This window comes from Culex pipiens, chromosome 2, assembly GCF_016801865.2.
Source record: "Culex pipiens pallens isolate TS chromosome 2, TS_CPP_V2, whole genome shotgun sequence".
NCBI lineage: Eukaryota > Metazoa > Arthropoda > Insecta > Diptera > Culicidae > Culex > Culex pipiens.
The window spans coordinates 106,543,308-106,562,800 of record NC_068938.1 but is presented as its reverse complement, the minus strand read 5'-3'; the positions used below and the strand labels follow the sequence as shown (position 1 = coordinate 106,562,800).

General features: G+C 37.1%; 1 protein-coding gene across 1 annotated transcript in view; it reads right to left on the bottom strand.

Annotated features, from left to right (window-relative positions):
* Positions 1-825: 825 nt before the first annotated feature.
* The window catches only part of LOC120414736 (uncharacterized), a 69,713-nt gene continuing 51,045 nt past the window's right edge, over positions 826-19,493 (bottom strand). The window contains exons 3-5 of the mRNA XM_039576047.2: positions 5,578-6,219; positions 1,284-1,990; positions 826-1,141 (exon numbers count right to left, since the gene is read on the bottom strand). Of these exons, the coding sequence (XP_039431981.1) occupies positions 826-1,141; positions 1,284-1,990; positions 5,578-5,817 (1,263 nt within the window). The 5' untranslated portion in view covers positions 5,818-6,219. The remainder of the gene's footprint in view (positions 1,142-1,283; positions 1,991-5,577; positions 6,220-19,493) is intronic.

Sequence of the window (19,493 nt, the reverse complement as noted above, 5' to 3'; positions counted from 1 at the left end):
GTTAACTTCCAATCACCAAAATTCAAGAAAGTGTTTTAATTTTGTATGGTTTTTCACACTTACAAAGCTATGAAATCGATTTTGGCAAAAACATATTCTTAGTTTGTGATGTAATGAGAACGCTTTTATTTTTTACTTTCCAATGTCTCCTGATTAAAGTTCGTGTTAAATTTCCCAAAACACGATCTTTCACAGAGAGAAAATAAGCAAAGAACAGCACGCTAACTTTCATTCCAGCGCAAATTTACAAGAACCAAAGCCGGAGAGGAGGCCAGAAGAGATGAAGTGCAGCATTGCATAACCCAAGAGAGAGAGAGAAGAATAATCAGCAACGAGTGATGTTATCATTTTAATTCAATTTTGATTAACATAAGTATGTTGTGGTGCGCGAGCACGATTAAAATTTATGAATCTGTTTCGGAAGAAAAATATGAAAGTGAAATATAAATATTTTTCGTGCACGATGGCGTTTTGGGAGGAGGAAGAATACGTCGAAATTTATGGAATTTATACCTACCTGCTTAGTTTGATGGAATGTGTAGGAATTTGAGCTTATTTCGAAATATACTTTCATAAGCTATACTTAGCATTCTATTGTTCTGATATTTTCAACTTGTTATTTTTCATTTTAATTGCCCAAAAGTTTCAGCAGAAAATCCAGGTCAGACTGCCAATCTCATGAATTTCAAGCTCACCATAATTTAATCTGATTTGTGCGTAAGTTGGGGCTCCCCAAGGTGAAAAAGGGGGACAGAAAAAAAAGTCTTCACGTCACTTAACGTAATCACTTGAATCAATCTGACCATTAATACACTTTTCAGGGTGCTACTTACCGGTATTGACGGTGGCAATAAATCGTCTCCTTTTGCCGGCCCGATTCGGGACGCTGTAGATGGGCACCGTCGGACCATCCTTGGTGGAGGGCGCTGCCGGAGGTTGAGACGAGGGTGGGGGTGGTGGAGGTGAAGTCTGACGGACCCCTGGGGGTTGTTGTTGTGGCGGTTGATGCTGACTCAGGCGACGTTCTGCAGGTGGCGGGGGTCGTCGTAACGTCGACGGGGACACACTTTTGGGTTTGCTGTCCACGGGTGTCCTCACGGAGCCGGACAGTGGAAAAGAGGGTGGGGCCGAAACGGAGGCACTGGAAAAAAGGGCAAGTGGAATGTGGACGAGCAGGCGATTAATTAAGTGAATGAGGCAATATTAGGTGAGGTGATGGCGCAACTGTACGCATACAATTTTGAAAAATAATAAGTAATTTGAATCATAGAATTGATACTCACTTCACGACTTTCTTGTACTTGCAGAAAAAGTCCGGCCGGATGCGGTTCCGCATCAGAAACAGCTCGCACGCCCGCAGGATGTCGATGTTGGTGCGGATGTTCGTCAGCTCGTTCTGCTTTTGGCTCTGCAAACTAAACGGCCCCAGCGATTCCCCGTGAAACTCCGGAATGTTGTTGAAAAAGTCCGACGTCTTGTCGTAATCGTTTGGTTCCTCAAACTGCACCCCGTCATCGTCCTCCTCCTCCAGGCTGCTCCCACTGCCGAGGTCCGTCTGGAGATCACCATCACTGCTGTAGTCACTGCTGCAGCTGCTGGCAGGTCTTCGCCGACGTTCCCGGCCCTGTTGATGGGCCTTTCGTCGTTGATGCCAGGACGCAGCCGTAGACGACCGTGGCCGTCCCTTCCAACCCTCCTCGGGACTCCGGCTGCTGCTACTTCGGGTGGGCGTTCGCGAATCATTCGGGGTTCCACCATTGTTCCCCAGCTTCGGGCATTGTTCCCGCGCGCTGCTCCAAATGGCACTGTCCGTGTCCTCTTTGGTCCCGGAACCGCCACCACCCTGGGGACTCCGCTGGCCGCTGCCACCCCCACCGCTGGCCGTGTCTGGCACGCCACTGCTGCCACCACCACTTCCACGGCTGGCCTGACAAAATTTCATCTCATTATTCGTCAGCACCACAAAGTCGTCGTCCGCTGGAGCAGTTCTCTGGAAAATGGAATTTTTGACAAGGTCGTTAATTTTGAATCAAAATGTCCTTGCAATACTAATGCTTTCATTGGAGATGAAAAAATTCAAAGTTGATTTTCTTTATTATTGATGTACCCCCAAGGAATTACAACAAATCATTTCAAAAAACGGAATACTACACACTTAGAATTTTTACCAAATTCGGTAAAGTTTACCGAATTTTCAACTGCTGAACAGTTCGGTAAACCGAAAATTACTGAATTCGGTAAAAATTTACCGAAATTCGGTAATTAAGCTCATTATTGTTCATCGTAAACCGAAATTCGGTAAAATTTTGTTCATTTTGACAGATGGTTTACCAATCTAAATTTTACCGATTTTCCACCAACCGAATTCGATAAAAAATCTTAGTGTGTAAATTTTGGTATTTTAATTTTATTTCAATAATTCACATGATTCCTCTAGAAAATGGGAAAATTTTGACAAGGTCGATAATTTTTCATGAAAATGACATTTCAAAACAATTTTTTTCGTTGGAAATGAAAAATGTCAAACATTATTTTTCAAATTATTGATAAATTTCCTTATGAATTCCCAAAACGTTTCAAAATTGCTTTAAAAAATTTTGACATTTTTGCGGCATTTTTTTCCAAATTTCTTCACAACAATACATTTTTAATTTTTTTATGATTTTATATTATAATGACAACCTTAATCAAGTTAGTCAAATTAATGAGTCATTTGATAAATTTGGTGAAACTTTTGGTGAACAAGTTCATTTTGAGTGGTTCTAATGATGCAAAATTGCACACAATTTTGGGGGCTGGTCATACAAGATTGGTATGTAAATGTATGAAATTCTGTATCTTGAGAAGGGATTTTCTGATCGATTTGGTGTCTTCGACAAAGTTGTAGATTATGACTTTTTTTTTTGATAAAATGTACCATTTTTAAGTTATAGATGGGTAATTCTCCGCCAACTCACACAGCAGTTGCCCCGACCCCTCTTCGATTTGCGTGAAACTTTGTCCTAAGGGGTAACTTTTGTCCCTGATCACGAATCCGAGCTCCGTTTTTTGACACCTCATGATGGAGGGGCGGTACGACCCCTTCAATTTTTGAACATGCGAAAAAAGAGGTGTTTTTCAATAATTTGCGGCCTGAAACGGTGATGAGATAGAAATTTGGTGTCAAAGGGACTTTTATGTAAAATTAGACGCTCGATTTGATGGCGTACTCAGAATTCCGAAAAAACGTATTTTTCATCGAAAAAAAACACTGAATTTTTTTTAAAAACTCTGCTATTTTCCGTTACTTGACCGTAAAAATTTTTGGAACATATGTTTATGGGAAATGTAATGTACTTTTCGAATCCAGAAGTGTAATTTTTTCATTTAGAACAAAACTTTTCATTTTTAAATTTCGTGTTTTTTCTAACTTTGCTGGGTTATTTTTTAGAGTGTAACAATGTTCTACAAAGTTGTAGAGCAGATAATTACAAAATGATCATATAAAAGCATAAGGAGTTTGCTTATAAATATCACGAGTTATCGCAGTTTTACGAAAAAAAGTTTTAAAAAAGTTGGTCGTCGTTGATCATGGCCGTTCATCGTCACCCGCGACAGACACGGACGACGAAACAAAGAGAAACGCAATAATAACTTTTTCAAAACTTTTTTTTCGTAAAATCGCGATAACTCGTGATGTTTATAAGCAAACTCCTTATTTTAAAATATCAAAACTTTTGAAATTGTCTGCTCTACAACTTTGTAGAAAAATGTTACACTCTAAAAAATAACCCTGCAAAGTTAGAAAAAACACGAAATTTTAAAATGAAAAATTTTGTTCTAAATGAAAAATTGACCCTTCTGGGTCAATGTAGATTCGAAAAGTACGTTAAATTTCCCATAAAATGACTTGTTCCAAAAAAATTGACAGTCAAGTAACGGAAAATGGCAGAGTCTTTAAAACTTTTTTAGTGTTTATTTCGATGAAAAGTACCGTCAACTGGGGCGAATAGGGACACATGGGGCGAATTGGGACAGCAGTTTTAACCATGTTAGAGCACAATATTTTTATTTTTCTGGTTGGTTTCGGATAGAACAGACTCAGACAAACAAAATGTGTACATTAATTTTCAAATTTAAAACCTTTAAGTGCTCTAAACAATGCTGTCCCTATTCATACTGTAGTCCCGATTCACCCCAGATGACGGTACGTTTTTTTTCGGAATTCTGAGTACGACATCAAATCGGGCGTCTAATTTTACATAGAAGTCCCTTTGACACCAAATTTCTATCTCATCACCGTTTCAGGCTGCAAATTATTGAAAACATCTCTTTTTTCGCATGTTCAAAAAATGAAGGGGTCCGTCATGAGGTAACAAAAAACGGACCTCGGATTCGTAATCAGGGACAAAAGTTACCCCTTAGGACAAAGTTTCACAAAAATCGAAGAGGGGTCGAGGCAACTTTTCCCGATTTTGTGTGAGTTGGTTGAGAATTACTCAGATACTTTCCGATTTATTGCATTTTCAAATTAGTTTTTGAAAGAAAAGCACCCCTAAAAAAGATATTTTTTGAAAAGCTGAGAAAAATTCCTGAAATTTTCTATCTGAGACTTTGAAAATAGGGAAATTAATTTCTAAAATACATCTTCGCAAATAATTCGAATTGATGAAAATGAGTGTTTCTATATGTAACCTAATTAGCCTGTAATTTTCAATTTTAAAAATGTTAAAAAATGGAACTTTTGTGAAATTTTCTAAACTTTTCACTAAAAATAATTTAAAAATTTTAAAATCTAGGAAATAATGCCAACTCACACAGCAGTTGCCCCGTCCCCTCTTCGATTTGCGTGAAATTTTGTCCTAAGAGTAACTTTTGTCCCTGATACGAATCTAAGCTTCATTTTTCGATATCTCTTGACGAAGGAGTCAGTTTTAAACACTCGAAAAAGGTCGTGCTTTTTTCATAATTTTCAGCCTGATATGGTGATGGTTTGAAAATTTGGTGTAAAAGAGACTTTTATGTAAAATTGGACGCCCGATTTGATGGCGTACTCAGAATTCTGAAAAAAAACGTATTTTTCATAAAAAAAAATACAAAAATAATATCAAAAAATCTGCCATTATTCGTTACCTGACTGTAAAATTTAATGTTCTTTTAGAATCTGCAGTAGCACAGAATGTTCTTTTTACATTTCGAACAAAAAAAACAGTTCAAAATTTTGTGATTTTTTGTCACTTTGCAGGGTTATTTTTAGAGTGTAAAAATTTTAGATTTGATTTGATTAGAAATAAAAATTGCTTAGCTTCCGTTTGACACCAAGAGAACAAGGTGTGTATAAAAAATTGGCTTTTAGAAATAGACCAAACAAAGTATTGTCACACTCTATCAAGATGCAAACTAACCTAAGGGTATGTTAAACTATTGCCTGTTATTTACACGAAAAGAACAAGTTTTAGGAAATTATTTATTTATTCCTGGCAGCTTTAACTTACCCGGTAATTCGCTGTGCATAATCTAATTGTTTTGAACAATTACTTTCAAGTCTCATAATATTAAAAAATGCCGATTAACAACACCCCAGAGAATCGCACTCACCTGCTGCGGGATCCGCCCTTCTTCCGGGCGAACCTCCCGTCCCTCCTCGCCCTCGGCCACGACGCCGCTGTCGAAAATGTTGCGCTGCAACCGCTTGACATCGATTTCTTTCAGATCGATGATTCGGTTGAATTCATCATATGATCGTCGTAAGTAGTCCTGATGATGCTTCTGCTGCTGGAGTTGTTGCTGTTGTTGGTTGCTGTTGGCCTGCTCGTACGTTTGGTCTGGCAGCAACATGTCACCATGTCAGCTTCGCATCGACGGCCCAACGCGGAACTGGTTCTCTTCCGATCCGGGGACTTGGCCGGTGGTGGCGATGGAGGGGGTCATGCGGTGCCTTGTATTTATTCAATTTTCGAGGGAAAATGTCGTTTGGAATTCGCGCGCGCTGGCCTTTTGTTTTTATTCGCTCGATTTGTCGAGTCTCCACAACTTCTTCGAAACTTCTTTGGTATCCCGGTTTAACAATTTTAATTTCGCTCAGTTTTGTTCAGGTTCTGCCTGGGGAAGCCGTCGTCGTTTTCACGGTGGTTATTGTGGTTGTAAGCCTGTTATTGTCGTCGTTACAGCAGTTGTGAGGACCGAGGACAGGTTTTGATGTGAACGCGCGCGCAAAGTGACAAAGTTGGGCCACAATTTCTGCGATGAAGGTGGAGAAAAGAAAAATTACTTTAGCACGGATGTGGTGGATTTGGTGTAATAAGTGCGAAACGATGATAAATTGGAGCATTTAGGGGAAGATAAAGGATAAAAGTTGGTTTTCATGATCAACACTGAATGTAAACTCGGTCATGAGATACTTTTATTTGAACACTTTGACAATGATAATATCAGTTTTTCTCTGATTATTTAAATGTCGTGTATAAATAAATAGTAATAATAACAGTTTGATACAAGTTGCTGCAAAACTTTGAGTCATCAAAACTGAAGTCAAGTATTTTCTAATCTAATCTAACCCAAGCGCAGCCATCTTTTCGGAAGCACTCTAAAGAATGTCGGGGCGATTACTTCCATCATCCTACTTTTCTAAATGGTCAGGCCAACTGTGTAAAGATTACCGCAAAGATGATTCGTTGAAATGGATTGAGTTTGAGCATAAATGTTCAAAAAATAATACATTTCTGAATCTACAGGTGAGAAAGAAACGTGGAGATCCCCCGCTCATGTTCCTGTTTGTTAGAGCAATAAATCGTTGGGAGCACCATGCTAAGAAGTAAAAACTGAAGGTAACTCTTTTAGAAAGATATAATGGAAATCAGAGTCGTTGAAATTGTTACCAAACTTTGCAGTTCTGGAGAAGAATGTCATGAGAAAAAATATTTTAGCTATTGGTTTTTCAAGCATAAGGCCATTTCAAATATGTTTAAAAATACATGTTACCGTATCCTCTTTAAAAAGCCCTAACCACCAGATTTCAAATCAGGTAACAGCAAGATTGCAATGAAAATAGAGGTGTAAACAACTAAGAAAATCATAACTCATTTTCAGGGTTTTTTTTTTTTGTATTGAAAGTGACTATTATTGCTCTTTATTTCACAAAAATAAAACAGCTTTGATTTATTGATTGCAAGACTTCTGTGGTCATGTTCAACCCTCTGGCACAATGTTTATTTAGGTGATTTTATATTTTCCAATGTTCAGGAGGTCATTTTCAGTAACTTTTGTTTTTACGAAAATCTCTTCTCTTGAGTTTAATTTTTTGTTCCTTTAATCTTTTGAATTTTATTTACGTTTATACTACCTGTTTTTTTCAGATTGATGATATTCTACAATCACCAATCTTATATATCTAAAAATAAGGCCAACAATGTTGACCCCTGGGCAACAAATTTTTTCCAAACATTCTCTGATTATTAAACTTTGATTCCAAATTACGACAAATATTTGTCGATTTGTAGATGATGGATCCAACATAGTTTACTTGCATTTTAGTAAGAACCGGATATATGGGTAATTCTCCGCCAACTCACACAGCAGTTGCCCCGACCCCTCTTCGATTTGCGTGAAACTTTGTCCTAAGAAGTAACTTTAGTCCCTGATCACGAATCCGAGGTCCGTTTTTTGATATCTCGTGACGTATAGGCGAGACGACCCCTTTCATTTTTGAACATTTGAAAAAAGAGGTGTTTTTCAATAATTTGCAGCCTGAAACGGTGATGAGATAGAAATTTGGTGTCAAAGGGACTTTTATGTAAAATTAGACGCCCGATTTGATGGCGTACTCAGAATTCCGAAAAAACGTATTTTTCATCGAAAAAAACACTAAAAAAGTTTTTAAAATTCTCCCATTTTCCGTTACTTGACTGTAAAATTTTTTGGAACATCTCATTTTATGGGAAATGTAATGTACTTTTCGAATCTACATTGACCCAGAAGGGTAATTTTTTCATTTAGAACAAAAATTTTCATTTTAAAATTTCGTGTTTTTTCTAACTTTGCAGGGTTATTTTTTAGAGTGTAACAATGTTCTGCAAAGAGAGAGAGTAGAGCAGACAATTACAAAAAATTTAATACATAGACATAAGGGGTTTTCTTATAAACATCACGAGTTATTGCGATTTTACGAAAAAAAGTTTTGAAAAAAGTGGTCGTCGAAACGAAAAAAGTAACTTTTTAAAAACTTTTTTTTGGTAAAATCGCGATAAGCAAACCCCTTATGTTTATATGTTTGTTACACTCTAAAAAAATAACCCTGCAAAGTTAGGAAAAATACGAAATTTTCAAATAAAAAAATTTGTTCAAAATTAAAAAATGACCCATCTGGGTCAGTGTAGATTCGAAAAGTACATTAAATTTCCCTTAAAATGACTTGTTCCAAAAAATGTTACAGTCAAGTAACGAAAAATGGCAGTTTTTTAAACTTTTTAAGTGTTTTTTTTCGATGAAAAATACGTTTTTTCGGAATCCTGAGTACACCATCAAATCGGGCGTCTAATTTAACATAAAAGTCCCCTTGACACCAAATTTCTACCTCATCACCGTTTCAGGCTGCAAATTATTGAAAACACCTTTTTTTTGCATGTTCACCGACCCTCCGTCACGAGATATCAGAAAACGGACCTCGGATTCGTGATCAGGGCCAAAAGTACCCATACATGAAGGTGGGTCTACGATTTATTAATAAAAAGTTAATTTTTAAGAGCTAGATTATAGCCTTACTTCAGTGAGGAAGGCAAAACATTAAAATTTTTAAGATAAATCATAGCTTAAAACTTAATTTATCGACTAATTAACTAAACAAATCATCAAAAAAAAAACATAAAAATAATCATTGGAAAAACTAGTAGAATAATGATGTAAACAATGATTTTAATAACCAAAAAAAGCTGAATTTAACATATAAGCTAAAATAAAAGATGTTAAAAATTATTGTTACAGACAAAAACAGGATGAAAAAACTGAAAAAGTTGTTAGACGAAAGAATCAAACAAAACAACAAAACGTGTCAAATACAAATATCAAACATATATAGTAAAGTTAACAAACGGAAAAAATAAAAAATAAAACTTGGAAAAATAATTAAGTAATGAACCGAAATGAATTTGAAAGCCAGCAATAAAAAAAGCGTTAAAATTAAAAATCAGTGTAAAAAAACTCGAAGCTGTAAAAACTTTCGATCCCTAAAAAAATTTTTTATTTAAAAAGCATTAAAAATGGTTCTTTTAGAAAACCAAATCTTATTTCGTCATCATTATCCCAGATTTTCAAGAAAATATTAATATTTTGGAACGATAAGATAGACATCAAATGGTCCCGACATGATACTTCCTCTTGAGAAATCCGGCATAACTCCACCTTCATAGCGGGGCATCCTATGAATTATTACTCCATAGCCCAATAATCTCCCAATTAACACTTATTTTCGCCCATTATACTGTGCCATTCCTTACAGAAATCTCCCAACTTTAATTCCTAAAGCCCCAGAAGGGGGAGGGGGTACAAATTTCCTTCCATAACAATCCATAAATTTGCACCACGGTTTCCAGAAACGGCGTGGCAGTAGCTTTGCTCGAGCTACTTCCTTCGAGGATCATTAGCTCGGGAGGAAAACACGAAGTTTAGAGCCGACTTAAGTCCCGACGGCCGGAGAATAGCCGCAATTAATTATGCCTGGCGCGCCGCCGCTTCGTGCCCAAATAGGAAAATAAATAATATTAATATGGACAATATTATAATTTAATTTAAGAGGGTTGATCTCCAGCAGCGGTTTTGCATGAGACCCGGTGTTGTGGTGAGAAAGGTCGTTACTGGGAAGTCACGGTCGTTGGTCAGGATTAGAACCCTGAAGTAGGGTTCTTCTGAACCAAATTAATGCTGTCATTTTTCATCGTTAGCATGGGCTCCCTGGGGTGAAACTAGAGGATCCAATTTGTGTTCAATATTGAGATCTTCGATTTCAGTTTTGTCGCCCGCTTGAAGACGACTCAATCAATCCCGTTAAGTAAGACATCCCCCTTCATGCAAAGTCACTCCTCACCCGAGTCCAAGTCAGCTGTCAACGATCGAGTGGGGTAAATTGAACTCAAATTACCGTCCGATCGTCGTTCCCACAATTCAGCGGTGTCTTCCTCCCAAGAAATAACTCTAAGAATGTAATTTCTCAATCAAACCCACTTGCTCGCGTCAACGCCGGCTTCCGAAAGGTTTCCCGGCACCACCACACAATGGGCTCTTCAAACTGGAGTAGCGTTGAAGCCTTCTTCAAGTTCTTGTCTAACTCTTCTAGTAGTATTTATGTGCTTCAAAGTGCTTCACTTCACTCTCGGATCTGGTCGGCAGGTCGGGAGGACTTCAATCTTGTCATCAATCGTCTTCGTCTCTGACGAGTGCCAAGAAGTGCCGTGTGTTATTCCACACTTATTCAAAGTGACAGTCAATGGGTTCTGGGTTGTACAATGGGCCGTCGTAAGTGCCGGGGGCATCGTTGCGGGCTATGTTTGTTCAGGCTGCTGTCAGCGCCGGTCCAGTTTCTGGTCTATCGAGCAGGGCTGGGAGGAGTAGACGATGTGGTCGGTTTTGAACGGTTACAACTCTATCGAGTTACACGCTGAGGTTTGTTTGGTTTTGCATTAACCTGGAATGCGCCATGAAAATACTTTGTTGTTGGGCTGTGCTGTAGAGCTTGTAAATTCAATAAAAATAGTTCAACTTCAACGCAAAATAGGCTCATAAAACGCTTTTTCAAAATATTTCAAAACCAAATCAAACGGAAATTCTATACTGCATAATAAGAGTGCAAAATTTTCCCCTGAAAAAGGATCACATCGTTTCACCGTAAGATTTTAAAAGCGCAAGAGTAACCCTAAGGCATCCTTAACATCTAATTGGAAAATAGAGCCATCTTCATTACCACGCTTCTCAGGATTCCCGCTGAACCAGCAGGTTTCACATTTCACGATCCGCGCACTTCACTCGGAACCGTGATTAATTCACAGCGCAAAACAAAAGAGAGGTTCTTCTAAGGGTGTCTTTGCGGCCCTTAAGCTGCAGTTTATAAATATGTTAAATCTTTTTTTCCGAATCGCTCCCTCACCTAGTGAGTTCTACCACAAGAAGTTCCGCCGCGCGCAGCTCGTAAAGTAGCTGATGATCTATGCCAACGGGGCCGCCTCTCTGCTCTACCCTTTCTGGCAAGTGAGGTGGGATTATATGGCGTTGAGAATTGGGTAGATTGGAAGTACGCGGTGCGGTGCAGATAATCCGGCCTGCCATGTACCTTTCAACGTGAACTAATTGAAGACAGCCAGTTCCGATGGTGCGGTGTGGGAGCCTAGAACATCTCGAGTTACCCAACTAAGAAAGAAGGGGCGGTTGTGGCTATTGACAAACGCGAATAAATACATACGAAATGGGGCTTGTACTGCCCTTTCGGATGAGTCCCACTACAGCATAGAGTCTAGTGGCTGTAGTGTTTATGCGAAGCGAATGACTACAAATGTGATGATTCTATTTTGTTTGGGCTTGGTTGGCGAGCGGAGAACGTAGATTGTATCTGGTGAGACGGCACGGTTCTTTGGAGTTTGGAACTTCAATTGAATTAAATTATTGTTAGGGGAGGCATTTTAAGTGATCATATTTTATGTTTTATGGTTTGTTCAGAAATTCAAAGGGATTTGCATGGAAATCACTCATTTAAAAATATTTAAACATTGACGGAAAATTTAAGCTCTGACTGGTATAGAAGCTAACCAAACCAAATACATTCCAAAGCGAAATAAAACATCAATTGTTATGTTACTCTTCATAGAAATTGCTTGTATAGCTCTCTATTTTTGGAAATATGATTTATGTAGACATATCCATGCTAACTTTCCAAATAGCGCCATGTGCATTTACTTTGTGTGAGAAAAAGCACTATTTGAAAAGAGCTTCCCCCTTTAATTTTACCTTTATATTAGTATGTTATACAACTCAATGGTTCCCTCTAGAATTTACACTAACAACAGCTTTGCTGATATTTTGTCATTTTGACGTGATTGGGCTATCTTGTCGCACGTCGCTTTTGACGTTACGAAAAAACGCGTTTTAATGTTTGACCTTGAATAAAATGCCACTCAATATAAACAATAACAAACACGTTTTGTTCGGCTGACCATTCTGTGCATTGTGCCGAAGTTTTTATGAATTTGGCTGTCGGAGTCCCGAGTTATGATTAAAAATGTTTACAGCAGTCGGGCATGTACGTGTGTCAAATGCGTCCTGACCTGAAATCCCTTTGGCAAGTTATCGCACATGCAGCAATTTTCAGGGTGTGTCAAGATAGCACGATAAGATTGAAACTTCTTTGATATGAATAGTGACAACAATGCACGGAGTTTTTCCGGTTTTTGTTGAATATCTTAGGATTGAATTTTGGTGATTTGTGAAGGTTAAAAGGCATTCTTAACTCAATTTGGCCCAAAATGCAAGTGCACGATCATGACAATTTGTGTATTTGAAATCCAAGTTCTTTCTTGAGTTAGGAGCTATGGGTCTACAGTTGTAAGAAGTAAAAGATTTGCAGATTTTGACCCTGAGTCATAATCGCAGCTTCAATAAGAATGATTGAATACTTTGCTGACATAAGGTTGAAAGACCAAATGTCCTTGAAATATATCTTTGTATAATATTTTCCATTATTACAAATATGATCAGAATTTTAAACAGTTGTATTAGAAAAAGTTTGCCTTAAAACATTTATTTGTTTATTTTACATTCTTTATTCACACAGATTGTAGTGAATTCTTTCAAATCAATATTCTTGTTTCCATACTATTTTTGTGTGTCTATCCTAGCTTTCATTGAAAAAAAAACAGATATTTGAATATGTAGTTGTACGAGGAAACGTCTGAATTTTTAAAAAAATCATACATGAGAAGTTCTTAATTTTTTGTATGAAAGATGGTGCAGTAAACATAACCATCATAACGAAAAATTCGGTAGTGTTATTTAAATCCAAATAAAATCCAAATACACTAAAACGCCGATTGTTTGACAACTATTGCTGTCAAACCATCAGTGCTATTTTTTAGGCCAACAACTTTTTGAGAAAAAGTTTGCCTTTTATTGTTTTTTTTTTTTGACAATATAAAATATTCGTTTTATATACAAGATTGTCATTTTTCACGATATATTTAAAGGTCATTCCATCCCAAGTGACCACGCGTCAAACATCGACCTTCACCAAATCTGCTAATATTTGGCATGGGGGTTGTTTTTGTCTCAAAAACAAAGAATCCCAAGTTTAGATAACAATGTTGGTGCACCCCACGCCCGTGACACCCTCTCTCTCTTTCTTAGATTTTTGAAAAACCTCATTTTTGAAATGCATTTTTCTTAGAGAAAACTTTACATAAAGTATTCTTTTGAGTAACCAAATTTGAAGATTTTTTTACGTAGGTCATATAGTTTATTCAGAATTAACGAACTGTGTTGCCAGATATGAGCATTTTGCGCTTGAAGTTTTAAAATGTTTTTTGAACCCTCATTATTATTGCTTAGCAAATGTTTTAATTATCCATTCATTTTCTACAATATATTGCGTTAAAGCACAGTAGGCCTATAAATTTGAAGATTTTTTTTTATTTCGCAACGAAAATAGGTGAATTGGTTTCACCTAGGTACTGAAAATCGATGCCCTTGTTGTTAATATTTCCATTATGTAGACAAAAAGTCGTTTCAAAAGAGACACTCATTAATACGATACTTTGTTGTTTTCTTCAATCTTCATCATCAAAAATAAAAACACAACAGCTTAACTCCTCAACTTGTGCCGACGAAAGACACGATCACCATAAACAGTGACGCTTAGATTATAACGGATGAATTTAAAATATTTAAAACTTCCACACTTCACGAAGCCCAACTGTCCTTTTTTTCGGTCCTCTTCTTCGATGGGAGTATCATGCCGAAATGATAACGATTTAATCGCTGTAAATTATGTAAATTTGGACAGATATGAATAATTAATTGAATAAATATTTTCCTCTTGCTCTTTCTTTCGCGTGGTGAGCCACATGCCAGTCAGTGGGCTTCGAATGGGTTTCGATTGGGCTTTTATGACCATTAAAAAGCTGTAACGGATGTGTGCTCCCCTGGTCAGCTCTCCTCGGGCTGTGTTGATGCTACATGGTGTTAATAGGCTCACGCAGGATCGTGGGACCTGTCTTTTTTCCTCAGGGCAGGGTTTAGTATCAGATGTTATAATTTTATTGTTGAAAACAAACATACGTTCGCAGCGCCAAAGTGTGAACCTTTTTTTTCGAAGTGCAATTAACAGGTTGTTGTTACGTTCTGGGAAAACGGTTGGCAGTGCCATTTTTGAATAAAATATGAAGAGTGCAGTTCGGGGAAGATCTTTCCCGATACCAATTGCTGGAATGTGGCTGCCAAGTACCATGTTCTCTGACATCCAAGACGTGATCGCTGATGGAGCTGTTTTTATCTGGAACTGAGCGCATTTTAATCATATTCTGCGCAATCAGCTTTCCACCACAGCTGAGATGCTGTTGAATATGGGCAGCAGAAAGTTCCGCTGCATTGAAGTGAGATGATGTTCAGGAAGATATCGTCGTCGACTCTCCGGCACCGGAGAGAGAAGGTTGGTGACTTCTCATAAGCTTGATGATGAATAGCCACAGCATACGACGGTGGTGTTAAGTTTTGGCTTTGTCAGCATCATCGTCGACGAACGGTTAGTTGACACCAAAAATATGGTGTATGCCTTAATTAAGTTGAGTGTAACGACTTGGGTGTCTTGCTGAAGACTGATTTCATCAGTAAGTTTGAAATGCCAAGTTGTTTTATTCTATAATACACATATTTTTATTCCAATTTAACGAGCGAAGATTTAACTTAAACTTGGAATGTTAATTAAGAGCGAGTCCACGAGCAAAGCATACCCATCTCGCATCGACCTCACCAATCTGCCTGAAATTTTCAGGGGTTGTTTGTACATATAAAACTAGCATCTGGCCAAAATATGAGCTCTCTACATCAACGGGAAGTGGGGCAAATCGGGACACAAAGTTTGAAGGTTCAAAAACGTCAAAAATCTTAAATTTGCTATAACTTAGGCAAAATTCAATTTATTTTCAAAATTCAAAATGCATCTCAAAGGACTTAAAAAATGCAACAAAATGCAGGGTAGAGCATCCCAATTGGTTAAATCTAAAGGGAGTTATTGGCATTTTTGTGAAAAAATAGCATAATTTTCAAACTCAAATAAAAAAGTGTTCCATCCAGATATCAACTCGGTTCGACCTGCAGCTTGTAGGGGACATCTGGGACTATCATCCGGGACTGAGAACACTTTGGATAAGGCAGATTAACATATTAAATAAACACTTTTACTTTTAGTGATTTTTTTGGTTGTAAATTTTTGCTCGGGGAACCCCTTAGATCCCATTTTCTGGTGATAATTTTATCATATTCGTGCTTCTGAGACAATTTCACAATAGAAACATGCATAAAAATGTTTATTTTCATCCATTTTAACCCTTTAAAAAATGAAAGTTATATAAAAATAAGAAGCTGCCTTTTTTCTGGTGTCATCTAGTATCCTTGGAAACGAGCTTGATTTTCAATAAATGTGAATCGATTTTTTTTTAACTTTTATTTTTAAAGGGTTTAAATGGATCAAAATAAACATTTTTATGCATGTTTCTATTGTGAAATTGTCTCAGAAGCACGAATATGATAAAATTATCACCAGAAAATGGGATTTGAGGGGTTCCCCGAGCAAAAATTTACAACCAAAAAAATCACTAAAAGTAAAAGTGTTTATTAAATATGTTTAACTGCCTTACCCAAAGTGTTCTCAGTCTCGGATGGTAGTCCCAGATGTCTTCTACAAGCTGCAGGTCGAACCGAGTTGATATCTGGATGGAACACTTTTTTATTTGAGTTTGAAAATTATGCTATTTTTTCACAAAAATGCCAATAACTCCCTTTAGATTTAACCAATTGGGATGCTCTACCTTGCATTTTGTTGCATTTTTTAAGCCCTTTGAGATGCATTTTGAATTTTGAGAATAAATTGAATTTTGCCTAAGTTATAGCTTTTTTAAGATTTTTGACGTTTTTGAACCATACAACTTTGTGTCCCGATTTGCCCCACTTCCCATTAATCTAGAGTGCTCATATTTTGGCCAGATGCTAGTTTTATATGTACAAACAACTCCTGAAAATTTCAGGCCGATTGGTGAGGTCCAAACGACGTCCCATACAAAGGGGTATGCCCTGTTCGTGGACTCGCTCTTAAAAATATGTTGATTGTTACAATTTAGAACAGAGCAGCCCATACTGCACTAAGACGAAAACATCGAAAATTTCACATTATCAGCATCCTACAACATGCAACACTTTTTCTTCCGACAGCTTCGCATCGCGTGGCCTTTTGGAAAGAGTGAAAATCCAATAAAATAATTGCATCAGCACGATGCATCGTTGCCACCCTCCCCTTGGAATGATTGCGTATGAAATCACCGTAATGCTCTGTGGTCATATTTGCAGAATTTTGAAGTAAATTGAAAATGTTGCACTATGTTTATTTTTTCGATACTTTGTTTTGAATTTTCAAATAGCTCTTATAAAGTCTTATTACTTTACCCAAGATTAATCTTTTCTTATTATTTTAAATTTTCGAAAATTTCAATAAACTTTTTCTTGTCCAAAGTAACTGGACCCGTATTTTTGTTATCCGATAAAAATATGTTCAGACACCGTCAAAACGGCATTTTATAGTTTCATTCCACCTTTTTAAATGTTAGGCTAGATTTTCGGATTTCACCAAAACAGAAAAAACGGTATAAATGGCGTTGAGTTATATTTTTTTGAAAGATGTGGTTTTTGTAAAAAAAAATTACGAAAATGGCAATTTTTGGGACCACCCTAGCACGGTGTAAATCACCCTAATGGCCAAATAAAAAAAAATACGGGTCTAATTATTTTGGCCAAGGAACCCTCAGCAAAACCCGATCAGAGAGCTTTTTCGGTTTATGCTCTTTTCAAATGAAATTGATGTATTTATACAACCAAATAGCGACAAGATTGTACAACAGCTACGATGTTGCTGCAGGCATTTCCCACCACCAATTCTTTGCAAGTTTGCCGGTGCCGGCTATGTATCATACGAGCATCGGTAATGTTCCTCCATGCAGTTAACCCTCAAAGGCCTAGGAGGGGCCTCATTTGGGGATTGCAAACTCAATCAGTTTTCTAAGCATTAACTGAACATTTTTTTCACTGGTGAGTTTTTTGAATTTCTGATAAGTAGTTCATTAGTATTGTTTGAAAATGTTTTTTAATATATCCGGATGCTAATTAGGCTGGTACTAATTTTACTTAATGTTTTTGTCATCCCCCCCCCCCCCATCCCCTTTCAAAGTTGGCCCGAAAAATCAGTAGGCAAAAAAATATGTTTTCAAAAAACTTCAAAATTTCAATGGAAATATAAGTGCAATCAATTGAAATTATTTAAGAGCGAGTCCACGAACAGGGCATACCCCTTTGTATGGGACGTAGTTTGGACCTCACCAATCTGCCTGTAATTTTCAGGGGTTGTTTGTACATATAAAACTAGCATCTGGCCAAAATATGAGCACTCTAGGTCAACGGGAAGTGGGGCAAATCGGGACACAAAGTTTGAAGGTTCAAATACGTCAAAAATCTCAAAAAGGCTATAACTTAGGCAAAATTCAATTTATTTTCAAAATTCAAAATGCATCTGAAAGGGCTTAAAAAATGCAACAAAATGCAGGGTGAGCATCCCAATTGGATAATTCTAAAGGAAGTTATTGGCATTTTAGTGTAAAAATAGCATAATTTTCAAACTCAAATAAAAAAGTGTTCCATCCAGATATCAACTCGGTCCAACCTGCAGCTTGTAGGGGACATCTGGGACTACCATCTGAGACCGATTTTTCGAAAAAATGCCAAACTTTGTACCGAGCTCCAGGATGCTCCAAACTTCAATGTTATATATACCAAAAGATGCGCAAAGATCTGGCCTACACGCCAGTGATGTTGAAAATATATGCTTTAGTGGCCAAAATGCCTCAAAAAGTGACATTTTTGAAAAAATCTTTTTTTACGGGTTAAACCGCATTTAAAATTGAAGGGCGGAGCGCCAGCTCCTGTTACGTCCAATCAAGCTCATATTTGGGATTTGGGCTCAGTATGCCCACCGGAACAAACGCCTGAATGCCCGCCAAAAAGTCATTTTTGTTACACTCTAATGAGTACCAAACGAAGCAAAATTTTGCAAGCTCCATATAAACATTCAAATTGTGTATGCTTAATATCGAACAAAATTTTGAGTCGTTTAAAAACCATATTGGAAGTTTAAAAAAATTGAGTATTTTCGTAAAAATGAGGTACTTTGTAAAAAATTTATATTTTACCAAAAAAAAAACTCAAAAGCAAACAAAATTTTGCTTCGTTTGATATACATATAGCAAAATTTGACAATTTGAGTATTTTTGAAAAATACGATATTTTGTGATTTTTTTATATTTAACAAAAAAACTCATGCAAAATTTGGTTTCGTTTGAAAATTTTAAAAATTTGAGGATTTTCGAAAAATACGGTATTTTGTGATTTTGTTTTATTTAACAAAAAAACTCTAATAAAGTGAAAAAGCATGCAAAATTTCATTTCGTTTGATACTACAAATTATGAAAATTTGAGTACTTTCGAAAAAATGCGGTATTTTGTGAACGATTTTGAGTGTGTACCCATTTTACTTAGAAACTTAAATTAAAAAATATATACTTACATTAAAAAATATATTCTTAGTGAAGCATGAAAAATTTAACATGATATGGTTGAATTAATCGATTTTAAAAAAGATTTAAAAAATGAGTTATCGATTATCGTTATCGTCCCGACGATAACGCTAGAACTATCGTTATCGTTTTCGAGCCTCAATAATTTTATCGTTAACAACCTTGATGAATAAATATATCAGATTTCCAATATCGCAGTCGAGGGTTAACACCATCTGATCCAGTAAGCCGCGCAAAACGCCACAAACCGCAAGGGGGCGGTAACTTCAAGCCTCGCGAAATAATAGGTAGGAGGCAGATCCAACAAGCATAACTACACGCGCTCTCATGCTGCGTAAGAAATTTCACCCTCTCTCTGCCTTCATCTTGGAACTTGGAGAAAAAAGAAGGCGGCATGCACTTTGCATGCTTCGGCGAATCAGTCTGCCTTAATACGCAATGGACATATTACTCATGAAAGTGGTGGGGGGATCTATATGAAGTCTGCAGGATGCAGAAATCGTGACTAAGTTGCAGTTGCAGAAATCAAACTAGACATAATAGCGATATTGATAGGGAAATTAATTAGCTGACATGGTTCGTGATTGATGGAATGTCACAAGATGTTGGCATGTACCAGGAAAGGCCGCCTTTGAAGTACTTCTGTAA